The sequence below is a fragment of the Phoxinus phoxinus genome, assembly GCF_949152265.1.
Source record: "Phoxinus phoxinus genome assembly, chromosome: 21".
In the NCBI taxonomy this organism is placed as follows: domain Eukaryota; kingdom Metazoa; phylum Chordata; class Actinopteri; order Cypriniformes; family Leuciscidae; genus Phoxinus; species Phoxinus phoxinus.
Genome location: NC_136896.1, coordinates 27674532 through 27693245, shown reverse-complemented (window position 1 = coordinate 27693245; position 18714 = coordinate 27674532). Strand labels below are relative to the sequence as shown.

The 18714-nt window shown below is 37.1% G+C and overlaps 1 protein-coding gene across 1 annotated transcript; it reads left to right on the top strand.

Annotated features, from left to right (window-relative positions):
* Window positions 1-427: 427 nt before the first annotated feature.
* mmp25b (matrix metallopeptidase 25b) lies at window positions 428-15109 on the top strand. The gene is made up of 10 exons (XM_079596025.1): window positions 428-596; window positions 1057-1189; window positions 1989-2133; window positions 3114-3403; window positions 4773-4952; window positions 6041-6134; window positions 7024-7106; window positions 7275-7427; window positions 7948-8235; window positions 10527-15109. The coding sequence occupies exons 1-10, from the start codon at window positions 489-491 to the stop codon at window positions 10775-10777; spliced, it is 1725 nt and encodes a 574-aa protein (XP_079452151.1). The 5' UTR covers window positions 428-488; the 3' UTR covers window positions 10778-15109.
* The last annotated feature ends 3605 nt before the right edge of the window (window positions 15110-18714 follow it).

Genomic DNA, 18714 nt, shown 5'->3' with positions numbered 1-18714 from the left:
TTATGGGTGTAACTACTGCACCTTAACCTCAGTTGTGTTTTGTGGTGTTTTTAAAAAAACTGATTTACGTTTTGCAAAATTTGAGAATGGCAAAGCTTAACTTGTTTTAAATAAAGGCATAATTGAACAGTTAATGTTAATATGAATTATGTATTTTAATGCAGTTAAGGAATGCTCACTTGATTCAGCAGGGAGTGAGAGATTGTTGCAGAAAGAGTATTTTTTTTCAGAAGAGAGAGAGAGAGAGAGAGAGAGAGAGAGAGAGAGAGAGAGAGGGAGAGAGAGAGAGAGGGAGAGAGAGAGAGAGAGAGAGAGAGAGAGAGACTCCCCTTCCCATCGATTGGCCTGCCCTGCCTAGTCCTTAGAGAGATAAACTGAAAGTAGCTAGAGAAACAGAGCATATAACGGTATGAGGAGATAAGGGCAACATTAACCTTAGAATAAAGGCAGATCCTTTTAATTGTCGGCAGCTGTTTGTTTTTTTGCAGATGATTTCCTCAGGATGTCTTTGGTTGGTTCACCTGACCTGCGCTGTGCTTGTGTTGATCTCTCCGGTTCTTTTGGCTCCGGTGCCGGACCAGTACTCTCGGGGTGTGGTAAGATGAGCCGTACTCTGCATTACTACATGTTAAACTCTTTTTAAAAACAGAAAAAAAAAAAAAAAACATTTGTAGTAATGCCATATGTAGTAAGTGGGTTTGTTTGTTTTTTGTATGTTAGTTTTGCATGTGTGTAAAATCCCTGTGAGCCAGGGCTTTTTTTCCCATTTCTACGAGAATAGGGATTTCCACACCACAACAATAAATTATGACACAGGAGGATGAAAATCTTTTCAGTATTATTTTTTTCAAATGATGAACGATGAAAACATTGACAGCCAATCAGAATCAGACATTTTATTGTACGTTGGTGTGGACGCTGATATAGTTACTGTTATTGTAATTGTTCTTATTGTGAACTGGCCATTACACTTTAAACGGAAATGATAAAATGGCTCTATTCATGTGTATATTTGACTAAGTTAAATGAACATGTTTAGTGTGTGTTTTCTCCTAGGATTGGTTGAGCAGGTATGGGTACCTGCCCGCCTCGGACCCCCGCACAGGGCAGCTGCAAACCAAAGAGGGCATTGAGAAGGCCATCAAAGAGATGCAGAGATTCGCCGGCCTCGAAGACACGGGCAGACTCGGTAAATGCAATGCGTGCGCCTCTCACAGAAACTACTTCATCACATGCAGGAAATGGTCTAACGGTCTTGTTTCACAAAACTTTGAGGACTTTTTCAGTGCCTTTTTTCCCCCCTTCATTTATTTGTTCTTTTTTGTTCTAGATTTCCCTGCTTTTTTTCTAATTAAATTAAAGCAAAAACACCATCCCAGCTAACATTCGAAGAACGTTTTGGTAATGTTCACATTAAGTTTCTGAATGTTCTCTAAACGCTCAAAACATCCCGTTTTAAGAACTTTTCTTGGTTCATTCTTGCTTATGTGAACGGTAAGGGAACGTTACATTTAATAATTTTGCAAACATAAAGAGAACGTTACTTTTGAATGTTTGAGTAGTAGTAACATTTAATAAAACGTTATGCAAACGTCCAACCAAATGTTTCAGATAAAAACATTCCATGAACAATGTATAAATAATGTTTTTGTAACTTTTTGAGAACATTATTAAAGATCAGATAATTTGAACGAACTTTCTAGAAGAACATTTGTTGATAACTATGAGATAACCTTGCCAAGGTTTGCTAAACCTCTGAGAACGTACGTTCCATGTTAGCTAGCGAGTCATTTCTTGATATATGCAAGTATAATGATGAGGTTTAGAGTGACTTTTTCCTCATGCTGTGGTTGGTGGGTTCAATAAATTTCCTCTAGAGAAAGAACTATTTCATTGTCTCTCCTCCTCACATGGGGTTTTATTACATGTACTCTGCACCTCTGAAGTCTATATATTGATCTGAGACCTTCTGTCCTGTGCTTCTCTAGACAGTGCCACCCTGAAACTGATGAGCACACCACGATGTTCATTGCCGGACATTATAGGGTTCGGGGACTTGCTGAAAAAGCGAAGGAGGAAAAGAAGATATGCCACTGTTGGACTCCGCTGGAAAAAGTCTGACCTCACATGGAGGTCTGCATCGCTAAACACACATGCCCAGCTAACAGGGAACGTTCTCAGAACATTGTAGAATACAATAACTGTACAATTGAATGTTTGTTCACAGTTATCTGGTCTTTCATAATGTTCTCAAAATGTTTGTATAAAAACATAATTCTTAGAACTACACAGAACTCATTTTTCCATTCCACTGCACTACTTTTCCATTAGCATTTCAATGTAAACACACTCTAGACGGACGTCTTTAACCGTTGCGGCGTCTCGCGCATGACACAGCATTCTAAAATCGTGGCGCTGTTTTTTTTTTTTCATAGAAGAAAAATGCTTTAAAATAAAGCTTAAGTCAAACCAAGTAAAGTCACATTTATTTATTACTTTATACAATACAAATTGTATAAAATTGTAGTCTATTGTATTCATATTCTTTTGAAGCAGCTTCACGACACATTAATAAACAGTAAAATAACAGTGTTAATATCAATATCAATTATGAAACATGAAATTTGAGCTGTAAAGCAGCTCTACAGAAGATATATTATTATTTAGCTCAGTGTTGTTTCAGCGTTGCAGCGTTTGGCGCATGACACAGCAATCTAAAAACGTGGCGCTCAAGTTAAAATTAGTTCAACTTTTAAAAAAACCTGAGCTTTTTTCATTCCACCGACCTGCGTTTTTAACAGGAAAAACACATTCTGTGTGAGGTTGTGAACCGACCCTTACAGCCTTTTTAAACTGTTTTAGTTGAACTTTGTTCCAGAATGTTCAGAGAACATTCAAAAGTAACTTTTCCATAATGTTTGATGGATACATATAATTAAAACACAAACGGGACATTTTGAATGCTCAGAGAACATTCAGAATTTTTTTTTTCATAACTTAATGGGAATATTAGAATATATTTTTGTTAGTTGTATGGTCACTGCCAAGCGTAATAACTTACAATAACCCTTTTAAATATGCAGTGACTAACTTATCTCCATTTTGCCTACTAGCATCCAGAATTCCCCATCTCTCCTTCCATCCCTTAAACCCAGTGATGTACAGTCTATATTGGCCTATGCCTTTAAACCCTGGAGTGATGTCACCAACCTCAATTTTCAAGCTGCTTCCTCGGGCGAGCAGGACAGGGCCGATATTAAGATCTCGTTCGCCCGCTCGCTCCACGAAGACGGATATCCATTTGATGGGAAGGGAGGGACACTTGCTCATGCCTTCTTCCCAGGGGAGTATGATCTTGCTGGAGATACACATTTTGATGATGAGGAGAGCTGGACCTACGCAGGCAAGATATACGAGCGTTACTAAATATTCACTGATTGATAGATGAAGAACAGTCCCAAACCAGAATATTTGTGGATTCATCAAATTCAATGCTTTTGCAAATGAACTGTCTTTATTTTTTTGCTTTTAGGATATTTTCAGTCTGTTTTTTCACAGAAGAAAAAGTAAACCCAAGTGAAGTCACATTTATTTATATATTACTTTATACAATAGGCTACAAATTGTATACAATTGTATTCATATTGTTTCAAAGCAGCTTCATGTTAATAAACAGGAATGTTTATGACATTATGAAACAAATGAAAAGCAGCTCTACAGAAGATATCTTATTGTTCAGCTTTAGTTCAAGTTTAGTTCAGTGGCTTCACTTCAGTTCAAGTGTAAAGTTCAGCAATAATGACATGAGTTCAATTCAGCTATAAGCTCTACAGATGACAATAGTTTCATTATTTAGCTCAAGTCAGTTCAATGTTGCTTCGTTTCAGTTCAATAATGGTGTCAATATTGCAAAGTTAGTGTCATCATCCAGCTTAAATCGGTTCAAATTTAGTTCTCATCCGATAGTGTCAGTCTGAGCAGTTACTGAATACTAATAAAGTTCATGACGTAAGTTTGGGCGGATGGGTATATAAGGGCATCTTAGCTTACATCTTCCGATGATGCTTTCTCTAAAGCATCCCATAAGCCTATATTAGTTTTTTTTTTAAAATGTATTTCTGAAAAATTTATTAAGAGCAAACTTTCAATCATAGACAGCAGGCCAAATCTGTTCACCTATCCCGTATGATTATATGAACAAGCGAACTCGTATATTTATAAAAGCTTTAAACTGATGTATTAGCTCTCTTTAAAATTACATTTTTTTCTCCTAATTTTAAGTGTTACAAGTTAAATTCTCCCACATTTTAGGGCTTATGAGTTGCCTAAAATGGCATATTTGTATTACAAAGAAGTATTGCTGTCATATCCATCATGCCAAGACAACATTTGATGGGAATGAGAAGTGAAGCACCTCTCATGAACAGAAACTTTTTTCAGGTTTTCTTGATTTCAGAGCATTTTTATAAGGTTAATATTTGAAAATTGTATTTCAGAGACAAGCTATTTTTTTTTAAAATCTATCTTCGTTTTATAAGTTCAGTTTTATTAGACTGCTAGCTAACTCATGTTCAAAAAGTCCAAGACCTAGAGAGAAGAAAAAGGAAGTATTGTCATTACCATCACGACACGTCATCTTTATTTTAGGACATGTGATACTAAATGCTCGTGCTTTTAAGTAGTCCAAAGTCTCCTTCATTGACGAATCACCCACTTATAAAATGTCATTATACATAAATGAGAATCTCCTCTTATTCTCTGAATGTTTTCAGATGACAGCGGCACTGATTTGTTCACGGTGGCTGTGCATGAATTTGGTCATGCCCTCGGCCTCTCTCATTCCTCCTCTTCTCCCTCCATCATGCGCCCGTATTACCAGGGTGCTGTTGGAGTTGATATTGCATCTTACACTCTTCCAGCTGACGATCGCAATGCCATTCAGTCAATCTACGGTAGGAACTCTTAATAAGCTTTGTGCACCTGCTCGGGAAGGGATTGTTCACCCAAAATGTAATATTGTGTCATCATTTGTTCATCCTCAGGTCTTTTAAAACCTGTTTGCTGTTATTTCTATATCTTTCTATGGAAACACAAAGGAATCCTTTTCTCCATACACATTTTCTCTTTTTCCTTTTCTCTTTTCTCCAAACATAAGGACACAATCACAAATCGTATCACAAATAATAGAATAGCTTAGTGTAAAAAATAAAGTGATTTTTTTTGTTTTTTTGTTATTGAACTACTTCTACTTTAAATAAGAATATGTGCTAAGAATGTAAAGTTAAATCAAATGTCAATGTAACACTTTTTAATCTGTTAGCTGGTTTGAATTCATTATCTGTAAACTGATCTTTCCAGTTAATCGCCTTAAAGGGTTAGTTTACACAAAAGTGAAAATTCGGTCATTAATTACTCATTTTCACGTCGAAACACAAATGTAGATCTTTTTGATGAAATCTGAGACCTTTTGTCCCTCCATTGGTACTCCATTACTACCCAGAAAGGTAATAAAGACATTATTAAAGTAATCCATGTGACTCAAGTGGTTTAACCTCAATATTATGAAGCGAAGCAAGTGCTTTGATTGTAAAAAAACATAATTTACCACTAATTTACAAAACATGTGTTCCAACACGTGTTCACGAGAGCACAACACACGCGTGTTGTGTTGGTGCAAGAACGGATGTTGTTGAGATGATTTTGTGAATAAAGTGGTAAATTATGTATGATTTGTGCAAACAAAGCACTTCATAAAATGGAGTTACATAGATTACTTTAATACTTGTCTTACCTTTCTGGGTCTTGAAAGTGGATGGAGGGACAGAAAGCTCTCAGATTTCATCAAATATCTTCATTTGTGTTCTGAAGATGAACTAAAGTCTTATGGGTTTGGAACGACATGAGGGTGAGTAATTAATTAATTTTATTTTTCTGGAATTTAAATTTTTAGGTGAGCTAGCCCTTTAAGCCGAGGCCATATCTAAAGTTGTGGCTGTGGTTTTGGTTGTTGTTTTTTTATGTCATGTATGTGTTTTAACAGGAGTGAAGAGAGGCTCACCAACACCGTCACCAAATAACCCTACTCCACACTTACCCAAACCACCAAAACCACCTAGTCCCAAAGTACCATCACAGTGAGTCATGTTTACCGTTCAAAAGTTTGAGGTCATTGTTTTTTTAAATTATACTTTTATTCAGCAAAGAAGCATTACATTTATCAAAAGTGACAGTAAAGACTTTTAAAATAAACAGAGTAAATGCTGTTCTTTTGAACTTTCTGTTCATCAACTAATCCTGAAAAGAAATGTATCACAAAAACATTAAGCAGCACAACTGTTTTCAACACTGATAATAATCAGACATGTTTCTTGAGCAGCAAATCCGCATATTAGAATGATTTCTGAAGGATCATGTGACACTGAAATTCAACTTTGCATCACAAGAATAAATGACATTTAAAAATAGATTCAAGTAGAAAAAGTTATTTTGAATTGCAAAAGTATTTCACAATATTAGTGTTTTAAAGGGATAGTTCACTTTAAAATGAAAATTCTGTCATCATTTACTCGCCCTCAAGTTGTTTCAAACCTGTATGAATCTCTTTCTTCTGCTGAACACAAAGGAAAATATTTTGAAGAATGTCACTAACCAAACAGTTAACTGGTCCCATTGACTTCCATAGTATTTTTTTTTCCTACTATGGAAGTCAATCGGACCAGTTAATTGACATTCTTCAGAATATCTTCCTTTGTGTTCAGCAGAAGAAAGAAATTCATACAGTTTTGAAACAACTTGAGGGCGAGTAAATGATGACAGAATTTTCATTTTGAATTGAACTATCCCTTTAATTGACCTTTTTGGTCAAACAAATGCAGTCTTGATGAGCATAAGAGACTTATTTCCAAAACTCTTTCAGGCCCCAAACTGTTAAACAATAGTGTAGCTTCACTGCCATATCAGCTACTAATAACATCTCCAGCACTCAATGAGAAGAAGTTCAAATGAACATCTCTGTTTGTCTAGACCGGATCCAACAGCCCTGAATCGCTGTGAGGGAGGTTTTGATGCGGTGGCAAACATCAGAGGAGAGGTCTTCTTTTTTAAAGGTACAAACTATGCTGTCTAAAATAACATTTCTTAGAAATGTACAGATTCTGCCTAGTTTAGATTATAAGCACTTACATAAAGCTGCTACATTTCATATATTTGTAGCTCTTTTTTATTTTATTTTAAATTCATTTAAGTTCATTTATTTTTGCTTCTGTTTCGGTCAGGTCCATATTTCTGGCGAATCCAGCGGTCTGGATCTCTCGTGTCCTTTCAGCCTGCTCTCATAAAAAACTTCTGGAGGGGTCTTCCTCCTGGCACTGACAAGATAGATGCAGTTTATGAAAGAAAAGCGGACGGCAGAATCATCTTCTTCATAGGTTCGTTTTTATTCATTTGGGTGCACATGAATGGAATAACAAATACAAAGTTCTGTAATGAAACTCTAGATGGCGCAGGCTAATAGGTCCTTAACTCAAACGCTTGCAATCACATCGTTCTCTATAGTGCGCAGCTGATTGGTTCCTGCTGCATCAGCAGCCAATGAGCTCGCTGCTCAACTTTCATATACTTAATAGCATTTGCCTTAACAGTGCAGCGCGTTCATAAACCCTCCACCTTCCCCAGCTCCACCTGTATAGATCTGCTACGCTATATTGTACAGCAGCAGCGTGTCTTGCTCACAGCAGCGTGTCGTGTATGTATTGGCAATAGCAAGTCCTGTACTGGTTGCAGCTGCAGCAATAACAGCACCAGCGTTGCAGATCTATTCTGCCAATATCAACATTGTCATATCCACTACATGCCAAACACTCCGGACATTGCCATGACAGAAATCAGTTTGAAAATGCTTGTTTCTGTAACTGAATGCATGTAAACTTTAGATTTTTTTTTACATAGGCTCTCAGTACTGGGTATTTAAAGACACCATGGCGATGGCTGGTTATCCACGTCCGTTGTCCGACTGGGGGCTGATCTCTCATGATGGGAAGGATGTGAAGAGGGTGGAGGCGGCCTTCATTTGGGCTCATAACGGAAAAACCTACATCTTCAGCGGTGGATGGTTCTGGAGGCTCTCTGAAGGCTCAGGGTCCGAGAACCTTCGTCCAGACGCAGATTATCCCAGACAGTCCTCCCTCTGGAAGGGTGTGCCGATTGACCCTGATGACATCATCACCTGGGGAGAGGGTATGTAGAGAACGGCTGTTTACCTCAAGTGCATTTTCAGCTTAGTATACAAAAGAAGCGTATCATTCATATCAATCTGTAGCGGTCAGTGAGACTATGTTTGCAACAGAGCGCTGAAGTGATTATTTTTGTATCAACCCAAAAGTTTGCATCACCCTGGTTCCTTCGACAAAAAGCCAACAGGATATTTCCATGAGCTTTTGGATAAAAAATAATAATAATAAACTTCCAAAACACATTTAAACACATTTTCCCTGAAAGTTTGAGTTAGAATAGTTTGCAAGAGCACGATTATAAACACAACGAGGCTGTGAAAGCGACTAGAGAGTAGATGATTTTATTGTACCGGTTGATGATGTTTAATGTCCCCGACAACCTCTGTACCCATTTAACTATGGTACTTTTTAGCAAAACGCCTTAAAAATGTCCAATGTATTTTATGTCATATAAAATGTGAAAATATATTGAGCTTTTGTTCACCACAGACCTTATTTTAGGCGTGCAACCAAAAACCTATTTAACAAAAAAAAAACAATAGCTGCGTCTGATATCGCACACTCTCTTGAGTTACTTATTTTGAATAAGTAATTACTTCACGATCATGTGACCTACAGCGTCAGTTGCGTCGCTTCATTGCCATTCATAAATCCTCTCATGTGGCCTCATGGGATAGTAAAGTGTCCATCATGCACACTTCAGAATCTCATCGAAAGTAGGTCATCCGGGGACGTTTTGCCTACTCTTATGAGTACTGTGAGTTCGGACATACTACTTTTGTCACATACTTCTATATAGTAGGAAGGAATGTTTCTGATGCAGCATGACTTCAGGACAAAATGTGCAAAAATGCTAGCCTGGCTAAAGCCAGACCCAATTCTCGTTGAGACTTGGGTCTGGGAACCACATGTGCATTTTCTCGTATTTGAGGCGTGGTTTACGAATGCCCGACGCCGTTTATTGGGTGCTAAGAATGTCTATCAAATGCGCCTGTACGTAGCTCATAGCCCATCGTTTTGATTATACCAGATGACGTATGTAGAGCGACAGAAATTAGACAAGGAAGAAGACGATGGGTAAGATATTTTTGTGTAAACAATGACGTTCAGCGACTATTGCCGTTTGTGCAAGATAAACATGAGGGTCGAAGGTATATATGGATATAAACAAACTGCTTAGTTGTGTCGCATAGATGTCGTCATCGTCTTGCTGCTCCCTCCCCGTTCTGTGATTGGTTCCCTAGATGAGGTGAAAATCTGGTCCATGGTATCCAGACTGCCTTTCAGTGTGAATAAAATCGCGCTGCGGAAAGGCAGTCTGGGGAAACCAAGGCTACAAAAATGCCCTAAATATATGGTGATGGCGTCAGATGCCCACCTTCATTTTTTCTCTTGATCATAGATGGCACAGAATCTCATTTTAACACATTTAATGAATATCTGCGCTTTTTCATTAAAAGAGCATTTTGCATCTGGATTGAAAGCTTCATTGAGGCTTCATTTCCGTTCTAATTAATCCGTATTGCGCAAATGGTGCGCAGAACCGTGCTCATCGAATGCACTCTCAGGGGATTCCATATATGATTGGTTGAATGGTAAGCTCGCATCTGATTGGCTAAAGAGTACGACAGACCCGCGTGGGTCAAGAGCTCTGCCAGGAAAGTCTCAAAAACACACACACACACATCCGAGGCGATTCACACGTGAATGACGATTGCACGTCCACATTCAGGGATCAACTCGTACATTTTAAACACTCAAAGGTTTTTGCACACAGTTGTATATCTACGAATTGTGTTTTGTGAAATGTATTTTATGAATTTATCATTGTATTTTGCGTATGTGAATTGTTTTTTGTGAAAAAAATTTTTTTCCACGCACGTGAATTTTTTTTGTGTGTATGTGAATTAGGTTTCATGCATGTGAAATTGTCTACGCATGTGTGAATCAGGTTTTCTGCGTGAATTATTAATGAGTCTGATCTGTCTCCATATTTTTCCCTACCTGGAATGAACTATTGTATGATATCCCACAATGCAATGCGCTCGGCTTGATCTTCCATGACCAGTGTGACAAATGAACCAGAATTATTTTCAACCATGATTTTTAACATTATCATCTTCACTCATTTATTTGATTGAAAAAAGCCACAATTGGATTTAAAAAATATTGTCCACAATCTTGGATACATTTTATTTACTGAGTTTGTTACAATGTACATGGGATTGTCCTCTCCCTGAGAAGGCACCTTTTTCCCATCATGCCTGTGATCCCTCTTCTTTTTTTGCCTCTCAGGAGATACCTATTTCTTCAAGAACAACTCGTATTGGGTGCTGAAGAGCGGAGGATTGGACCAAGACACTGTCAGTCACAGATCGACCGCAGTTGATTGGATGAAGTGTCCAGAGCCGACTCCAACCAAACTTCCAGACAACCCACGTCAAAAAGGAGACTGTTACTGTGACCAAAACGGAGCCTTACAGATGAGTGCTTCATCGTGGTTACTGTCAGTCATAGTACTGCTTTATTCTGGTGTCTTCATATAGGCCTCGACCTGCAATAACTCATCGTCAGTCTTATTTCACATGGACTGTCTCAAAGCACTTAAAGTGATATCAAATATCCAAATATTTCTTAAAGCTACACTGTGTAGGAATTACTCCCATCTAGCGGTGAAATTTGATATGACTACCAACTGAATATTACGGTAACACTTTACAATAAGGTTCATTAGTTAACATTAGTTAACTACATTAGTTAACGTTAACTAATAATGAACTGCACTTATACAGCATTTATTCATCTTTGTTAATGTTAATTTCGACATTTACTAATACTTTATTAAAATCTTGTTAACATGAGTTAATGCACTGTGAACTAACATGAACAAACAATGAACAGCTTTATTCATATTAACTAACATTAACAAAGATTCATAAATACTGTAACAAATGTATTGTTCATGTTAGTTAATACATTAAATAATGTTTAATAAATGAACCTTATTGTAAAGTGTTACCAATATTACTTTCTAGCCCCTCCCATTCCGAGAGCATTTTAACTTCAATGGTGGGCGTATTATTTCAAATCTGCCGGCAGTCGCGAGTAATCTCCCCCTCGCATTCGTCATGGTGCCACTGAGTGTAAAAACGTGAAAGGCGAAGCTTGAATTTCCAGGTATGTCCCTCTTTGGCTAATGTATTTTCAAGATGGAGGCGCAACATGGCTTCCGCCATTCGAGCAGCTCACCCGTATGTATTATACATGGGAGATTCTAAGCTTACGAGAATACTTGATTAGTTGGTAGAAGTAATTATACATCAATGAGCACATATAATTTTGAAAGAACAAAGTGGTTTTTGCTAAGAATCAACTTAAAAAATTACACACTGTAGCTTTAAGAGCAGATTCACTTGGTAAAAGACGTGGCTTGATCTATGCAGGTTTAACGTACAAATATATTAAAATAGATTATTTTTCAGCTTTTTTTTTTTTTTTTTAGAATAAGGTTCAAGGTTGTAAATAATGAAATGAATTTAACTATATGAACTCATTATTTATAGCTTTTACTGTTTCCCTATTGCATCGTTCTGCGACTACAGGGTAAAAATATAAAGTACGCAGATTTAACTAAATTAATTAATTTTTATCATGAAGGCAGCTGTGTGTAGTCCATATGATCTCTAGCTGCAATGACAAGTAGGATCCACTTGTGGGCATTAACACATCGTGGCAGAGCTTCAAGAGGTTAGCTGTGTTATCTAAGCAGGGGTGTCAAATTCAGTTCCTCCTGCAGAGTTTAACTCCAACACCAGTGAACACACCCGGACCAGCTAATCGAGTCTCCAGGATCACCAGAAACCTCCAGGCGGGTGTTTTGGAGCTGGCTGGAGCTAAACTCTGTAGGACAGTGCAGTGTTCAAACTATACCGTGTCCTTTGGGGGAGCCCTTTTTTTGTTTTTAAATTGGGGTGGTGTATGCGCGTACCATACGAGGATGGGAAGTTCGGATCATTTTACTGACTCTCTTGTTCGATCTCGTTCATCAAAATGAACTTATCTTTTTTCGAGCCATTTCGGTCATTTAAGGGGCTTTAAATGTTATACCCATATACCCGAATATAAGACGAGGTTTTTGTCCTAAAAATAGGCTGAAAAATGGGGGGTCGTCTTATATTCGCGATATAGACAAAATCACGGGGGGAAAGGGAGAAAGAACGAATTGATATTAAATAGTGACTGAAACGAGACCCATTAAACAAGCTTTCCCTTCCAAGATGTTAATCTGCACAAAAATCCTGATAATCGAGCCGTCGTCTGATGAAATCAAATACACAGACAGAAGATAAAAACAATATCTGTGCTGTGATTTCGGCAATACTTGCATGTAAAATTAGAGAAGCAACATAATATCTGTGTTTAACTGAATTAAAACGCTGCTCCTCTCTGCCTCGCGAAAGACGCAGAGAGAGAGAGAGAGAGAGAGAGAGAGAGAGAGAGAGAGAGAGAGAGAGAGAGAGAGAGAGAGAGAGAGAGAGAGAGAAGTGCGCGCGAGAGACGCAGAGCGAGCGAGAGAGAGAGAGAGAGAAATGTGCGCGCGCGTGCTGGAAGAGAGAGAATGAATTATCAGTGCAATTTTCAAATAAAAATTATTTTTGCGATATAGACAAAATCACGGGGGGAAAGGGAGAAAGAACTAATTAATATGAAATAGTGACTGAAACGCGACCCATTAAGAGCTTTCCCTTCCAAGATGTTAATCTGCACAAAAATCCTGATAATCGAGCGTCGTCTGATGAAATCAAATACACAGAAGATAAAAACAATATCTGTGCTGTGATTTCGGCAATACTTGCATGTAAAATTAGAGAAGCAACATAATATCTGTGCTTAACTGAATTAAAACGCTGCTCCTCTCTGCCGCGCGAGAGACAGAGCGAGAGAGAGAGAGAGAGAGAGAGAGAGAGAGAGAGAGAAATGTGCGCGCGCGTGCTGGAAGAGAGAGAATGAATTATCAGTGCAATTTTCAAATAAAATTATTTTCTGTTGAAAACCAGATTTTTTTCCACAAAAATAAGTCTGGAAATGGGGGGTCGTCTTATATTCAGGGTCGTCTTATATTCGGGTATATACTTCCCCGAACACATCCACCTACCCAATCGTGATCATTATCGTGATGAATTAAGAAATCATTATAATGGAGTCAAAAATAATTTACAAGGAACACAAATAATTACTTTACCTTCCGCATCTTCCGTTCACTTGTCACGTAACAGACACAATGAACGGATCATGTTCATGAACGACTGATACATAACAGCTACATAACTTTCTCTCACTACAGGATTTACCCTATTATAGCCTACTTAATCGACACTATAATTGATGTCAAACCGCAAACATCCACCCACAAATAGTCTATAAATAGGCTGTCATTGAGTTCACATGAACAACGGTTAAATTAGCCTACTCATCGGGCTACTGAAGAATAGCATAATTCCTCCGTTCAATTAGGCCTAAGACATCGAGAGTCACGCAGACCTATAACAACACAGCCACAACACAATTTGGGAATAACATGCCTTCCTTAACCCAGAATGGATTTCCACTCAGAATGGATTTTTCGCGCGCAGATCAATGGCCTCGTTTATATTTTTTTCGTCGAATCGTTGAGTTAACATGAGTGGGATTTGCACCGCAGCGCCACCTCACCTTGATGCTCATGACAAGAATAGCGTGTGTAGTTATCTTTATTGAAGTGAATTACCGGTAGGTTTAAATCGCCGTCATGCATGAATGAATGATATTTTTGATATGTTACACATAATCCACATGATCACATTACACAAAACTGAAATTGCACGTCAAAATAACACATTGTCAAGCTCACACAGCCGAGCTCCCCCGTAGTTCGCAGCCTGGGACAGAGTTTGACACGTGCGGGGCCTCATTTATAAAACGTAGGCCTATCACACATTTGAGAAATGATCATAAGATCATTTTATGGTTTCTACACAACATTTTATAAATGAGTCCCCTCATCTACGGCCTTGCTTAAATTCACAGGGCCTGGAATTTTGCTGGGACATTTTGATAAAGGTATATGGGTCAGAGGCATGATGAGGCTTTTTTGTCTGTTTTCAAATATTTATTAAAACATTAAATGCAATTCATAAAAGTAGGCTAATGCAACTGTCCCGATATCACAATGAAGAGAAAAGTTCTCATTGATTAAGAATAAAACTCATGAAAATAAGGTATTATTGTATTATTTCTATGAACAACATCAACACACCAAAAACATTCAATACTTGAAAAAGTTTCGTCTTGCGATTCAATGCAACCAATATGCAGCAACACAGAAAATGTCTCATGGCCAATTGATTTTCTTAAAATATCAGATCATTTGACTTTTATGACAAGGCAAGATACTGTGAGTGTGTTTTAAACAAGATTTATTCCTTTATTTTTTTAATCTGGCAGCACACCCCATTTTAATATCTTTAGCAAATTTAAAGAGTCCAGATTTTATTATTGCTAATGCCTTAAATGTATGTACTTAATAAAATAATTGTTCAATCCAGACGACCCCAGACCCAGTGTTTAGGATCATTGAGCTAATATTATAGGTTACACTTTGTTTTGATGGTTCCCTTTAGACATTCTGTTAACTAATGAGAGTTATTTGACATGTAGGAGTAACGTAACTTATAGTCAACAGAAAGTCTGAGCGGAGCTATCAAAAAAAAGTGAAACCATAGTTTTTTTTAATTGTTTATATGTTTGTATTATCGGTTTTCATTTTAAATTTAAAGTTTTAGTCATTTTATTGTGTGTATTTGTAATTTTTATGATTGTTTTTTTAAAAGCATTAAATAATAATGAAATAATATTTGTTGTGTGTAAATAATTGTATTTTAATTAGCGTTCATTTTATTTCAAGTAACAAAGATGTTCTGGTTTTAGTTTTAGTAAATGACCCCGGGGTGCTCTGACCTAGTTCTAGGTATGCAGTTTGACAGGTGAGTGTTTCCGTCATGGCGTCAGTCAGCAGTTCTGGAATGTGTGTTCACCTCCTAGCACAGTTTAGATGGAAGGTTTTTGTTTTTGTTTTTCAGTTATTGTTTGACTTACACCCGGCCTTAGGCAAAACTGAGTATCATTTCTAGCAATGTTTGCATGCACAAAATAATTGGGTTTCAAAATGTTACCAATTGCAAGAAAAAAACAAGACGAGCCAAAGGCAAGATACTGAGATAAATGCTGTTTAGCATTCTAGAAATGTTTTTACCTTAAAGTCAGAAATTCTGTGTGTGTGTGTGTGTGTGTGTGTGTGTGCGTGGTGTCCTGGAAACCCTATATTTGTGCAGGATAAACATAATTTTGTCTAATGTCCCCACCCCATAAAATGTGTGTGTGTGTGTGCGTGCGTGCGTGTGACACGTCTGACCTGCTTAAACTAAAATAAATAAATGGAAAAGGAGCTGCTCGATATGTCCTGCCCTCTTCCTGTGTCAGTGGAAATGACATCAACACATTGAATAATGCTACACGTTTCACGGCACTTCAGTGGGTCTTCAATGGTCACCCATCATTTACTCACATTCGATCCAAACCTATATGTCTTTCATTCTTCTGCGGGACACAAACGACTTTATGAAGAATGTTTCAATATTTAGGATAAAAAGTTTTTATCCATACAATAACACTTTCATGTTTTATTTCCAATGTATCAGCTTCTGCCATCAGGGAGGCGGTATAGAGTCCCACTGTGTAAGAGTAACCGTTACAAAAAATTATATATATATATATATATATATATACAAAAAATTATATATATATATATATATATATATAATCATATATATATATTATCATTTAAGTAATGACAATGGTTTTTATGGTTTTAGTTCATTATAATAACCATGGTATTGTCATAATTATCATTGTTCTGTTTATATAACAGTATTGCCGTAATAAGATTATTTTTCTTTTGAAGGTTGATGGAATTGTAATTGCTAATATCACATTACTGCACTGAATACCGGTACTTACAATGAAAGAGTGATTTGAAGGAATTTTTTTATTACAATGAGCACGAACCACTTAACAAATAACTTGCAACAAAAGGCCAAGTGTGACAGTTTACATATGCCACCCGATAGCATAACAGAAGATTTTGTCCTTTTCTGCCCTTTGAAATGGGACCTGATCCTCTAGTGATCCGGGTTCAACAATCAGCACACCTGAAACTCACACCCCCTGGATTACCTTTCAGATATGTTTGAGGTAAAGAATTGTGTAACAATACACTTCATTTATTGTTGTAAACACTCTCGATTGATGAATTGAATCTAATAAACACTTGGAGTAAATCCCATCTTTGTTCTTCAATCGAGATCTTTACAGTTTAATTAATAGGTCTCAACTGAAAATGAGCTTGAATTTCAATCAAGGACATATTTGGACGAAACTTCACACAAAGAAATCCTCTGTGAAACTGAGCGCTGGACCTGTACAACCTGTGTGGAAAAAAAACAATCATCTGGGCCATGAGTCATGTTCTGATTCTCTGTGTGTGACATTTATACTTATTTTAGAGTTCATATTCAGGTTTTAGATTATATTAAACAAGTTTGTATTCATTTGGCCACACTGGATCAAATGAATCATTGAAAGAGAGAGACAAAAGAATAACTTGAGGAATTGGAAATCATTGAACTATACATGTCAGTTAATAACCACTTACATTTGATTCTGTCACTCACAAAAAGCAATCACAGCTCATGTTGACTATATGAATAATGGGCTACTTTTTACATTCTTTTTGAAACTGTAACCTCTGCATTATTAAAATGTTCTTTACAGAGGTGGAAAATCAAGCTTGGAAGAATGTAGCCTTTCGAGAACTGTTAGGAACTAAGTCATAAAAAAGTTGTTTCAGAAGCAGTAGAATGTGGAGTATTGGAAGAATGTGGATAGCTTGCGGCTTTTTTTAAAGGTCAAACTAATTCATGGGATTTTTTTTAGGATTTTGACAAACTTGTGCTCATGTCGTAGGTATGCCATATACGTATGCACTTCTCCCATTCACAGTCATATGAGTCCACTGTCTTTGTAAATTGTGTTTTTTTCTCTCTCCTCATCTCCCTCTCTCTCACACACACAATTTTACTTTCACTTTCTTAGCCCAACCAACATTTCATGGTGGGGCTAATGTCAGCCATATCTGAATTAGTCCCAGTGTGGGGGATAAAGGGATAGTTCCCCCAAAAATGAAAATTCTGTCATTAATTACTCACCCTCCTGTCGTAAGACCTCCGTTCATCTCCGGAACACAAATGAAGATATTTTTGATGATTCAAATTCTTGTCGCTTCATAAAATTAAAGTTGAACCACTGTAGTCACATGGACTTTAACAATGTCTTTCCTATCTTTCTGGGCCTTCAAAGTGTTGATTAAATAGCTGTCAATTGAGCCCATCTCAAGCCCATATGTTACCTATTGGCCACACAATGAAAAGTATATGTTTTATATTGTTCAATATATTTAATAAGCAAATATATATATATTGGAACTTCATGCTATCATGAGAAAGCAAGCAACCCTTACATAACATAAAAACTGCTTAAACATGAGGGAGAGTTACTGACAGAATAAACATTATCACCTAAATGCATTTGTAGGGATCTGGATCCGTCAATCCACAGGTTGCACATAAAGCATTCTTTGTTGACTGATACAGTATCAGTTGATAGTGTAACTATGGTCAGCCTCAAAGGTCACTACTGTATTAATACAAAGGCATACAAAAGACATCACAGGGGACATCACTGATGGTGTGGAATAATCAAATTGCCCACATGTGCTTAGAAACATTTTCCTCTTTTGTAATGAGTTTCGACCTGCAGAAATAATGTGGCCATATGAAACATCAGCTGGCAAAGTTAGTTAATGCAAAGGCCAACCCATTTGAGCCACATGGGAGGGAAATTTAATATTTCAAGTAACCTTTATGTTCCACACCCACACATCTCATTTCAAATGTTATCTATTTGTCTTGACACGATTTGAAAATTGTGTACCCAATGCACCATTATATGCCTTTGTAGTATAAACTGAAAATTCCAAAAAGAAAATGCATTTCATATTTTTATGATAAGATGTAGAACACCATGCAAATTAACTTGCACAAATCCTATACTAGACAGACTCCATTGTTATGTCATTTGGGTTGCAGTCTTGAGACATTTTAGAAGATGGGCCATAGTTTTATTGGTCAGTTTAAAACATCTGCACATTAAAACATTTGAAAATATCAAATGATCACTAGAAATGTCCTTAATAAGAATTTCCATGTACTCCGCTTTATTGCCAATGTGTGAACAGCTTGTAACAAAACTTAGAACATGAAACCTGTCCCTGACTTCCTAGGTAGTCTTTAAACTAATTTTTTATTTTTTAAGTCTTTTTTAGCAGGGA